At 43.5% G+C, this 12810-nt stretch overlaps 1 protein-coding gene across 4 annotated transcripts in view; it reads right to left on the reverse strand.

Moving 5' to 3' along the window:
• DPF3 (double PHD fingers 3) overlaps positions 1 to 12810 on the reverse strand; it is a 282508-nt gene that overhangs the window by 51651 nt on the left and 218047 nt on the right. For 3 of the 4 annotated variants that reach the window (XM_030812922.1, XM_003263659.4, XM_030812916.1), the window contains exon 8: positions 7640 to 7768. In XM_030812922.1, the coding sequence (XP_030668782.1) occupies positions 7640 to 7768 (129 nt within the window). Of the gene's footprint in view, positions 1 to 3384; positions 4756 to 7639; positions 7769 to 12810 lie in introns of all 4 variants that reach the window. The other variant, XR_004030095.1, reaches the window with a different exon arrangement.

Here is a 12810-nt window from a genome sequence, read left to right on the forward strand (position 1 = left end):
TAAAACGGGAATAAATAACATCTACCCTACCTCACAGAGTTAAGCATCATCATGAAATAATATGAGCTACATATTCTAATAGGGAAAGAAATGTCCATTTCCTCTCTCAGAAACTGAGGCAGAGACCCCTGTCAACAAATTCACACAGGGAGCCGAGCCCAGAGCGCAGAACTTGTCATCTCCACTCTAGGCTTCCACACACCAGATCAAAGACAGCTCACTCAGAAAACACACAACACAAGTCACTTCTCCTCCAAAGGCTGAGCAAAATCCCCTGAGGAAAAATTCCTAACAGATGAGTCTGCTCCAATTTTAAGTACATGTTCAAGATCATATTCATCAGATGTAACAGGAGGTATACGGGGATAAAATTAATTAATTTTATTCCACCATGAAGTGAGAACCCCCAAACACCCTTTAGTTCTCTGACTGAGTAATGATCTTGTGTTCCCTCCAGTGCTGTATAAAGCAGTATCAGTCTGTAGCCCATTAGGTGCAGAGAGAGATGCAGAGTAAGCAGGAACCCTTAAAGGGATGCTATTGATGTGAACATCACATTTTTTTTTATTAAATTCTTCTCTCTAAAATACCAGTAGCAAATTGGATTACTGTCTTTATAGTACCTCTAAAAAATTAAATGCATATTTCTAATTCCCAGGGTTATAGTGATTACAGTGTCTGATCTTTACATAGTCTCTCAGTAACAGAAATAAAGGATTTGATTGTTCTAGGTAGGGAAAAAAATCAGCTAGACCATAACAATTGTCACCTTTAGGTCAACGACCCCCCTCCCCAGGGGATTAAAATGTTGTAACAAATTAGAAAGTTCTGTATCTTTGGTTCCCCTCTCTTTGGCCTGGGACTCAGAAAACTCAGGGTGGTACTTTACTGAGCTGAGGGCAAAGGAAGCTGGTCAGATCATTTTCATCTTGATGACTCTAATTTCTTTTGTATTTTGAATTTTGAGTAGTGATACTTATTTAACAAAAGCAACAACAGAAAGGTGTGTTGACTGTTCACACAGCTCCTACAATTCTTAAGGTCACAAAAAAGGTGATCTCTTTGTACATTGTCTAGAAATGATGATTAAGAAGATAAGTTATCTACAATATTCCGCAGAGAATCTGAATCAGAATTCTCTTTTACAGGATCTAATTGCTTACTCTTCAGTTGTCGAAATTTCTTTTAATGACGTTACCTTTTAAAAGCTATATTCATTACAAAAACTCTTTTCTTCAGTTGGAATTGAGAAACAGCAAAGTATGTATACATGCATGCATGTATATTCCCTAATTATACACTATGCAAGGCGCAATGCAGGCAATGATAGAGCATAGGCTCTACAATCAGGTTGCCAGGGATCAAAACCTGCCTCCTTCCTAGCTGTACATTTCTTAACCTTATTACTAACCTCAGTTTCTGCAAACTGGGGATTAATATAAACACCTATCTCATGGGAGTAGTAATGAGGATTAAGTGACATATTCCAAGGAAAGCGCCCAGAACAATGCCTCACACAAAAATGTAGACGACTGCTATCTAGAGAAAGGGAGATAAAGATATCACATCCACCACTAAAGTGGTTGGAAACCCAGGACAGCCAGCTTCCTCCTCCGACATCTTCTCTCTCGGAGCTTCCTTCCTTTGCCTTAAAACATTTCCCTCCAAAGCAATGCCCATCCCAGTCCCTCAAACTTAACTCACTTAACCTCTCTGGGTCAACTTTTCTCAACTGAAAAGTGAAAGATTTGAACTTGATCATCTTAAAAGTCCCTTCCAGTTTTTAAGGGTATAAATCTTGAGTCTGTTCAAAGACACTATAAGCAAGGTGAGACCAGATGCTCTGGCAATGCTAAGAAACCTTACTATGCTTCTATTACCCCAAGGGAGAAAAGTGAGGATATCTATCTACTACCTTCAAGAAGAGAAACTGAAGATCAAAGATCAAGCTATACTATTAAATATAAAATAGACAAGCAATACCCATTCTCAAATAAACATTCTCCTGAGAGTTTGCCTTGTTAGTTCTAAATGGTTAGTTTCTCTGTTAGACTCCAAGCTAGACTGTGAAATTAGGTAGCCTTTATAATTTGCTTTAAATATGTGGATTAAAAAAAAAACACCTCAAGTGTAAAGGCAAATTGTCATTGAGAATTCTGGGACTATGAGCAACTAGACAGAATGCAAATGAGAGTGTAGACTGGTTGAACATATGTTTATTAACATAGAAGCTCATATTTTATCAATGAAAGCAAGTTGTAATCCCATGAATCCAATATCTGAGTCAAAGGTACAGAGTAAAGAGGTGGAAAATGACAGCAAGTGTACATTGTATCCCCTTAGCAGAAACCTACTGGAACAAACTCTATTGGCTGACGTGTGAGCATGCAGAATATGACAACCTTGGAGGTTTATGCCCTATTTCCTAGGAACAGGCCACATATAGATTAGACAGAACAGCCCAAAAGTGGGTGGGATTGTTACTTTCATTCCCTCAAAACTGAGAATAAATGCCCAGGTGATCACATACACACCTCAAGCATGAGAAAAGTGGAAGCCCTTTCTGTCTCAGGCTACCAGGAAAGCACAAAGTCTCCATTTCTGGGTTTCTTGGCTTGTCCTTGTGTTTCAGGTTGGTTTGTTATTTTAAGGAGTGTTCTAATTCATGAAGATCTGCAGGGGCTGGACTGTCAAAGCAGGTCTTCCCAGAGACACTGATAAGCAGTCCGTTAACCAGGCAGCTACTTGGGTCTTCCAACCCATGTCAAATGGTTCTGCCTGCGTTTCCAGAACCGTGCACTCCTGGAGGCCGGAGGCCAGAGACCCTGGCCAACCTTAAAAGGAGTGCAGAATCTTCCAAAAAGCCAAGTTGAGTTTTGTGCCTAATCAGGGATCTTCTTTAATTTAGACTCATCCTCTTGGTTTTGAAATTGGTACCCAGAGTAAGAAACACCACCTAGACATGCAGTGCCCTGTGGCCACACCTCCTTATTCCTACCCAAATCCAGCAGCCAACTCCAATCTCAGTTCCCTGGACTCCACTTCCAGCTTTAGCCAAGGGAGGCAGAGTTAGCCAAGTACTTCCCCAGCCATTTTCTCTTGTAGTTGAAGCCAGAAGCCTGCCATTCTCCACACCAAGCCCCTCCCATAGTCCAAGCAAGACTCGGATCCCACACCTATGCCGGGGCCCACGAGTTCACATGCACACACAGGCCACAGAGGGCCAGGGGGAGACACTCCAGCAGCCACTCTTACACTAAGAAGGGGGTCTAAACCCAGGAAAACAAAAAAGCAAGCTGGGGGAAAAAGGAAAAAGAAAAAGAAAACTAAAAAATAGATATGATGGTTTTGCCCACATTGCAAGACAGGTTAGCCAAGACATACCTTTTGACTAGGACCTCGCAGCCGGTCATTCTTGGGACTATCAGTGAGGTGGGTGGCCTTCTCCATCGCCCCAGGGGCCTTGAGCAGTATTGCTTTGGTTTATTTCAGGAAGTGCTATTGGAAACATAAAACAAAGTGCCTGGCGGGCACTATAAAAAAAATAGAAGAAATACGGTAGCCTTGATCATCCAATGGGTATTGATATGTTTCTTAACAGGGGCAAGGGGAGGGGAAACACACGATGACGTCTCCTTTTATCTTCCAGAAGCACGGCCTCGGCCTCGGGTGGTGGAGTCACTGCTGAGCCCATGACGTTCTGCTTATATTCCATCCCTGCATTAGGAAGTCGTTCTTTGCCAGGAGGAAAGTGAGGAAAAACCAGCAATAACAAAACAGCAGCTCTACTGACGGAGGAGGAGGAGCCCAGGAGGCGGCTGGTCAGGGCCCAGGTGTGGAGGGAGGCCAGGCATAGGCACCCCGACTTCTCTGGAACTACTGACATTTTCTCGCAAGCAGAGAGGAAGATGGAAAGGTCAGGGAGGAGAATGAGGGAGGGGTCTGCCACGGGGAGCCGCAAACTCCTTGGGGCACAGAAAGTGCAACCATCTCCCATTGAGGAAATTCTCCCCACCGGGTGGCTTGCCTCTAAACAGGATATTGCTTCGATTTCTTTGATTTCCCTTCTCTCTCTCTCTCAAAAAAAAGTCTGATTCTAATAATAGCTAGAATATATAAATAATAATGTTTTAATGTTATTGGCTCTTTGTTTCCAACCCAAAGTTTCTTCTCTTCTTTTTGCCAATAAATATGAAAATGGAGGACATCAACTCTGCTCCTGTCAAAAAGACCCCCTCCCCTCAGAAAAGAGACAATCCGTCTAACTTCCTATTTCTATGGAAAATAAATAGCGCATCACGATGCCATCTCTCGGAAGAACGCTCATTCTGCTGTTTTGTTTTGTTTCAGTAGTTTGTGCTTCTGTTGTACATACCCAAAACAGAGGGGTGCGGGGAGGGATGGAGGGACACATGGGAAGTGAGGGGGAAAAAAGCAAGGATAGAGGGAAAATCTAAAGTTGCCTTTCATTAAAAAAAAATATATCAGAACCAGCACAATGACCAAAGTCAGAGGGGGATGGCTAATTGCCCAGAGAGTCTGTTCCGTGGGTTTAGCAACTGCCCTTTTTATCTGCTGTGGGCGAACCCCGGCCACTGCGGCGTCCTCGACAGGAGCGAGGCTCTTCCAAATCGTCCTCATCAAAGCCGTGGAAAGTTGACGTGTCACTTTCTGACGTGGAACCGAATAAGTCCTCCGTGGTACGTGCTGCGGCCGCTGCCTCCTTCTCCTTCCTGCCTTCTCCTCCCAAATGAGCTGACATGTATGATGAATATATCAGCACATGGGTTAAGCAACAGACAGCATTATTAATATTCTCATTACATTATTACAATGCTATTCTTAATAGCAAGATATTAAACCATTTGCACACCAAAGGGATTAACCCGGTGCATCACTTGGTGAAGGGGATTTGGGACAAAGCAAACATTTCCAGGGAAGAGGCTTCCCCCACTTTCCGAAAAGGCATCATCTCTACCATAGTACATATGTCCACAGCTTCCGACAGCAAAAGATTCAACCATGATCTTTCTTCTGTTGTACATACACACAGGCGCTTGCACGCTCACTCAACCCCGCCCCAGACAATGATTTTCCTTGGTGGTTTTTAAGCCTGGTTGGGATTTCTTTGGTGTTTTCTGTTGGTGTTTCTTTGAACAATGTTTGTCCTTCACTTTGACAGTCAGCTCTACAAAGGTATTACTGTCAGATAACCCATTCAAGGTGGTTAAGCCTCCATCTATTTCATTTTTATTTTTACCCACTTCTAATCCCATTCTTTCAGAACCCTTTCAATTCTCCCCTTATGCCATGTTGTTCATTTGCACTCAAAGCAAAAGGAAGTTGGAAAGTCTGATAAGTGGTAGGTGATAAAAGAGTCTGTTTTCTTTAACCACAGGAGGAAATTTCTGTGATCTGCATCCACACACATGTGCACGCGTGCACACCACACATACACACACACATACACACACACACACTCCAGCCACCAGCCATGCCCAGGTATTGGTTACTCCAGAAAGTTCAGTTGTCAAATCTCACTCAGGGCACTACAAAGGTGAGAAATAGTAGCAGAAAAGCCCTAATAAATCAGAGCATCCTGAAATCTGTAAAACTCAGGTTTAAACTCTTTCACATTCTAAATGAGCCCCAGGACTGCTCTTGTATAAGGGAATGATACATCCCTCATGGTGCCAATTTCAGGAACCTCACTTTCTCCCAGGAAACAGCAGTGGTAGGGTAGATGGGAGAGGAAGGAAGCTCTTCCAAGCTCCATACTCTTCTCTGGAAGGACCGTAGGGAGGCTCCAGAGAAGTATTCGCCCACCTGCCTTAACAAGCACATCTCATCTCATGGGCCAATGAAACCTGTTTCTTCCCATGGTATCAACTATTTCAGGAACACCAAAGTCAGACCTTGACTAAATGATCTACCAAAACCAATCCTTGGTAAATGCAATGAGAATACCTAGGCTGGTAGAAAATGGCTCCCTGAACCACATAGCAGACAGAACCTTGGGGGGAAAGCTGAGGGAAGGTTGTGGAAAGAGGCTTTGCATAGAAAAAAACAACTTCTCACTCCTGACATCCCATGGCTTAGATTCTAGCACCCCATCTTTTGTAAGAAAGGAAGGGGAGAAATTATAGCAGTTTGTAACGAGAATTCTGAAGCTGCCCCCTCTAACCCATCCAAACCTACAGCAGTCCATAACGTGTTGCTTAGACCATCACTCCAAGTGACCTTGCTTCTGGAAGTAGAGATTTCATCTGATTGCTTGCTTTTAAAAAACACTGCATTGAATTTCATCTGTTTTTTTTTTTTTAAGTATCTTAAAAAAACACAGTCCGCTATCACAAGGGCCCTGTCTTCTACGCTAGCATCCATGGAGTAAAAAATTCAATGTTAGGTACTATGTTTGGAAAGTAAATGAATTGACAGAATTGCACAAATGGACCACCCTTGAGAGTCACACGTTGAGGGTTGTGTGCAGCAGAAACCACAGTCCTTTTAAAATTACTGATTTGCTACTCAAGCCAGCCTTAAGCCCTAAACAGCCCTACCATCAAAATATAAAAGGGCTAAAGCTAAGGTTTGCAGACAGAGCAAGGAAAGAGCTGAGCTGCTACAGTCAACCATGATGGGGTCATCTCAGTTCTTCTCTGGGGACTGGGAGTGAAAAAGACACTGGATAGAAAGGTAGAAAGGAGAAATGACTCCTTATTGCTGGAACCAAGCATCCAACCAAACTGTTTCACCTACTCATATCAGGGGTTGATGAGACTAAAAATGGGGTTGAAATTCCCTCCTCCCTGCCTCGCACTGTGGTCTAGTGCTGACACAATACAATATGAAAAATAAGTAGTACCAACCAACCATGGCCAGCCAAAAATAATGGTTTGGTTAGAACTAAAAAAAAAACAACCATTTGAACATAACCTGAAGACGTGAATTCATTTTAAGAATGAAGGAACAAGACCAAAAGTCTCTTTCTGTTCTTTTAGCCTTTGGATAGGTTAAAATATAAACATATACACCAAATCAGCTGCAGATTACCCTAGGAATGCCTGTCCTTTTGCCTCATTGATCTATTGGGGTCTCTTCAGTTCCGTTTTAGAAAATGAGATGAGTGGCCAATGGCGGTGCTGTTTATGCAGCTAGCCAGGAGCCCAGGGATCTCTGACTCCCACAATTCAAGATGTGGTTGCTCTCCGAATACTCATGTTTCCATACCACACCACACTCTTCGGGTTTGCCCTAGGCACTTCCACAGAACAAACACATCTTTCTGTTACATGTGCATCATCCACTACGAGAAAGCACGTTGCCTTCTCTCCAGGTTTTTCCACTCTACCTCGCTGTGGTCCGTAAAAACACGCACAAAGAAATATGCAGCTCATGGAAAGGCTAGACACAAACCCAAAACTTCTCTTTGCCCTTTCCCCTGGATCCTAGGGCATAACTTTTTGTTCTTGAGACCCAAAGAAGAAAAATACCAGAATCAGCTGAAAACCCCTCTCCACTCGAAAGCATCGCCACCATCGCTTCCCTCTCCAGTCTCCAGCACCACAAGATGGACGAGGAATGCAAGAGGAGCATTCCTGGTCTACGGGCACCCCGTGTGGGAAGGGGCCACACTCACCAGAGCGTCCACAGTCTGCGCAGGACACCAGCTCTTCAGGCCGCCCACTCTTCTTATTCATGTTGGAGCCCCCCAAGCAGAAGTCACAGTAGTTATTGGGAATGACTGTTCCATCCGGTCCTTTCTGGGCTGTGGGAACATTTAAAACATTCCAATTTCAGGCTTACATGAGTTTCAACTGCCCCTTCTTCTCCTCCTACAGTGTGGTAGAATCTGCTCCAGAAGGAATCTGAGGTTTTATTATAACCAAGTTGGCAAATTGGGCCACTCTTTCTTTTGGATCCTTTCAGGTTTAATGGTACTAATAATATCTTGCAAGTCACACAGAGTTTAATTTTTAGAGTATTCCCCAGCTCTGTGTTGTTGCAGAAATCACCCTGCTCCTCTGATTGCAACCTTAGATGATCAAACCATCCAGAAGGGGTACTGGTCAAGTGAACTACTCTCAGCCCTAAACAATCAGCCCTGTGGGCCCAGGCCCCAGGCATCAGATGGAAACCACACACCGTGGTGTGAAGACAGGGAGAGGAAAGAGCCATTGCCTGGACCTTGCCATTGGGAACAGTGCTCTTGTTTAGGAGATATTCTTCCTGTCCCTGAAATGGAAAACAAAGAAGCACTGATGGGAGGTCATTTCCGGGAAGAACACCAAAGATGCTCTTGAGGACTTGGACAAACATCTTGGTGGGGTATCAATCTCCCTGAAGGGGAGTCTCATCTCCCTGAAGTCCAGACCCATTGACCATGGAAAGTACCCGAGACCCCAAGTGCCCAAAATCAGAACTAGACCCAGGTTTCTAGGCACTTGGCTCAGCCTCATGCCAGAGATGGATTAAATGGTGAATTATTGAGCATGTCTTTAGGCTTAAGACCGTCACAAGTAACTGAACACACTAACTTCAAAACCCACTCCTGCTGGAGATCCTTAAACAAAGGCAAAGAGAAATCTTGGGACATGACTTTGAAAACAAAGCCTGTGAGGAGAATAGCACCTGTCCTCATGCACCAAAATCATTCCATTTCCAGCGGCTGCTTGAGAAGCCTTGAACAGATTATTTGCATGGAGAGAAATGCCTCCCTTTTTCTGTTTCTCCCTCCCTATTGCGGGCATTTCTTTGTCATATTCACACTCCCTGTTTGTGACTAAGAAGAAAAGTCTTTCTGTTTATGGGATCAGCCCTAACCGTCCAAGTATCTTCCTCCTCACCAGACCCAGTGTCTGCTGCTGCCTTTCATTATTCACTGGCTAACGTTAATCAGGGTCCCATAGGGTACAAATCCGAAAAAGGAAGCAGAGATGTGAGCAGAAATACCATCCAGACAGTAAGTGATAAACGGATTCACCCACTTTAATGTGATTCCCTCTGGCCTCCACTTCCTCCATGCCTCTGCTTTGCCTCCAGGAATAGAAAACTTACCTGGGGAAGGCAGAAGACAAAAGCTAGAGGAATTTCATTATAGAGGGTTAATCCATTTATCAGTTGCTATTTGGATTGTTTAATTGGTTTCTAAGTCATTGATTTCCATCTTCAGGGAAGCAGACAATTCTCTACAAGAAGTGTTAGCTGTTTGGGGGAGACAGAGGAGCTGGCCACATTCTGGGGTCTGTTGAGTGTAGGCTTGTCTTCATCAGTCCCTGGATCTCAAACACATCTGCATGGCATACAGAATGCTTTTGCAAATAATCTCCAAAAAGCAGTACATCCGCAAAAATTTTACTCTACCTATAAAATTTTCATTGCCCAAATCCAGAAGTACCAGAGTCCCCTTCTCCCTTCTCCCTCAATTGCCATCTTTGTCATTTTTAGAACTCTCCTAAGAAAATCCAAGCATCTCTATGAAACAAATAAACTCAGGGTTTCCTCAACAAGATATGGATGGAAAACTATCAAATGATGAACAGAAAGAAGAGATAGGGTATACTAAATTTAGGGGCTGAGGGTAAACCAAAGTTAAGTGTCATGATTGATATGAGCTAGATATAAAATGTGGAGATGCCAGTCGTTACTTAGGTAGCTTCCTGCATGGAAGGCAATCAGAGAATCCCATATATATCATTCATAAAAACTTACAGGGGGCCTAGTCTCCTCAGCTGTCTCTCTCCTATACTCTTAGGGACTTACTATAATTTGCAATTTCCTCCCCATTCACAAGATCTTTAAGCAACTAAAGAATCTGATTTTCTCCAACACACTATATCCCTCATGATGTATGAGGATGAGGAAGTAAAATATAGAGTATAAAAGCTTGCAGATTAATTCTTGATATGGTTTGGCTGTGTCCCCACCCAAATCTCATCTTGAATTGCAGCTCTCATAATCCCCACATGTCATGGGAGAGACCCAGTAGGATATAATTGAATCATGGGGGCAGGTTTTTCCCTAGCTGCTCTTGTGATAGTGAATAAGTCTTATGGGATCTGATGGTTTTATAAGGGGCAGTTCCCCTGCACATGCTCTCTTGCCTGCTGCCATGTAAGACGTGCCTTTGCTCCTCCTTTGCCTTCTGCCATGATTGTGAGGCCTCCCCAGCCAGGTGGAACTGTGAGTCCATTAAACCTCTTTCTCTTTATAAATTACCCAATCTCGGGTGTTTCTTCCTAGCAATATGAAAATAGTGGAACTGTGAGTCCATTAAACCTCTTTGTCTTTGTAAATTACCCAATCTCAAGTGTTTCTTCCTAGCAGTATGAAAATGGACTAATACAATTCTACACAGCATTCACTACCAACAGACCATTGGTAGAACACCCTATTGAATCAGGAACTCTAATACTACAAGAAATAAAAAATTAGAAATGATCTAGTAGAGCTAAGCAGGCAGTGATGGAAGAATTGAGCCTTTGTAAAAAGACCAAAGGAAAAAAATTGAATTAATCTGAAAAAGGGAAGCTTCTGAGGAGATGGAGTCAGAGCAGCATCCTGTTGGCCATACAGAGTTCCTGTCCAAGGGGTGAGGGGGGTTCTAAAATCCCATGTATAGGTCCTGGTATGTGCAGGAGTGACATGCCAGGCCAGCTAGGGTGCGGAGGTACATTTTTAGTCTGGCAATGGCCCAGTATAGAAAGTGATCATGCACAGCTCTGTTTTATTTTCAGAGAAATCATTTTTGCTTCAGTTTCTACTCTTTTCTTACAATAGTGAGCTCAAAGCATCCTTCCATTGTGGTCAGATGGTGTGGAACGGACTAATTGCTTATGCACCTGATTTTCTTATACTTTTTGGTACTTGGGATTAGTTTCAGAGCAAGGGTTCTCCCATGGAGCTCTCCCAAACTTCAGCTAAAACATATCAGTCATGCCCTGGGGAGGGCACTGTTGATATCACCATTATGACCCTTGTTCATATTGAGTCTGTGTGCCTCCTCTCCCCGTTTTACATTATCATCTCTCTATATTAAATAGATCTACTCCTTCAGGCTGGAGACCAGGTCTAACTCATTGTTGGAATCCCTACAATCTGTGGGATGAGTGACTTAGAGAGGGATGGCAGGGATGTTAGTGGGTGGCACAGTGATGCCCTGGGAGCACCGGATATCATTCACTGCCCCTGGTTTATTTCCCTACAGAGGAGAGCTGGTCCATGTGTGCATGAATTGGTCTGCCACCTGGTCTCACGGCCAGCTCCCAGAGTACACAGAAGTCGGTAGCCAACGGCCCTGCGTCACTGGAAGAATAACACTGTTCCCCTCCTGTGGGAGGTGAGACATCATTCTGCGCCAAACACACAAGAACAGAGAAGACAATGATTCATTGTCTCTTGAGAAGAGGATACCAGGTCATGCCTATCCACTCAGCCTCCCTTTTGTTCAACCACGTATTGAGAAGAAAAGGAAGCAGACACTTATCACACCACAAAACTGTGGCAAATCTTTTGCTGGATGCTTTATATATGTTATTTCATTGATTCTTGCAAAAACTTTGTGAAGTAGGGATTTTTTTGACAAATGCAGTAACTGAAATCCAAAGAGATTAAAGCGCTGGCTCCAAGCCTCGGGTGGGCTCTTCGAAAGCAGGATTCACCCCCAGTTTGTCTGTGTCCCCAGAGATTGTGCCTCTAATCACACTTCTCTGCCTCCTGGGAAGTCCAGAGGTAAACACTTTCCAGCCATACCTTGCATATAAAATATTTCATAAATCTCTTTAGAGTCAACCTGATTTATCCAATACGATATTTACGAAACCCAAAGCGATAAAAATTATTGAGACCAGCCTGATAAAAGTGGAAATTCCATTTGAACTTAATGTCCCTACTACAGTAATCCATCCTGGGTGATCCTGTTTATTGTCATCTACTCTATGAAAACACTTCTCTGGAGAATTCCAGAGGCTCATGAAGGAATTTTTTTAAGTAAAGCTCACATCATGGCTAGGTTGGCCTATGGCCTGACCCAGCCATGAGCAATTTCCTGGTACCGTATATGAGATCATTATAAAAAGGATTTTACTATAAATAGGAAGCTCGCCCAGACCTTGCAAGTGGGATTTAAATAGAGATTTTGCTTCTGCTTATGGGAAATTGAGTCCTGCTTTATAGAATAAGATGACGGGGAGGGCAAAGACCCAACTGGCATCTCTATGGCAGCATCTGCGATGATGGATGTGGTTTTCTGTTGATTAATGTTCATGGGCTGAGATCATATAAGAGATACAAGTAAGTTGCTGAGAAAATAAAGTGAGCCTTAAGAGTTTAGAAATCTACCTGAGGGAGATAACTCTAAAAAGCTCAAAGGAAAAAAAAATGGAAATCAGGAACAAAGTTCAAGAAGAAAGTAGAAAAAAAATAACAGAAGGCAGGGAAGAGCATTCAGATAAATCAAAGCAAGGAAAAGGAAAAGTGAAGCTTCACACAGTCCCACGACCACGCTCAGGGTAGCGAGAGCAGAGCATTCTGGAAAGGTATTAGTGCACGCTACAGGATTTTTGAGTTAAATCAGGTTTTATGTCTACGGCAAACAAGGCCCCAAATCTTCCATAAAACTACCACCCAGGCAGCACCGCCTCTCCCCCTCCCAGTCGGATCTCCGCTGTGATGTGCCTGCCACTCACAGAAAGAATGAGTGGCAGGGACAAACCAGCTGTCGGCAACAGCCACTCGTCTGGGTTCTGCTGAGACCAGAGCTGCGTCCCAAGCATCCTAGGGAATAGGAAACAGGCCAGAAGTTCAGGCTCC

This window comes from Nomascus leucogenys, chromosome 1a (genome assembly GCF_006542625.1).
Source record: "Nomascus leucogenys isolate Asia chromosome 1a, Asia_NLE_v1, whole genome shotgun sequence".
In the NCBI taxonomy this organism is placed as follows: Eukaryota; Metazoa; Chordata; class Mammalia; order Primates; family Hylobatidae; genus Nomascus; species Nomascus leucogenys.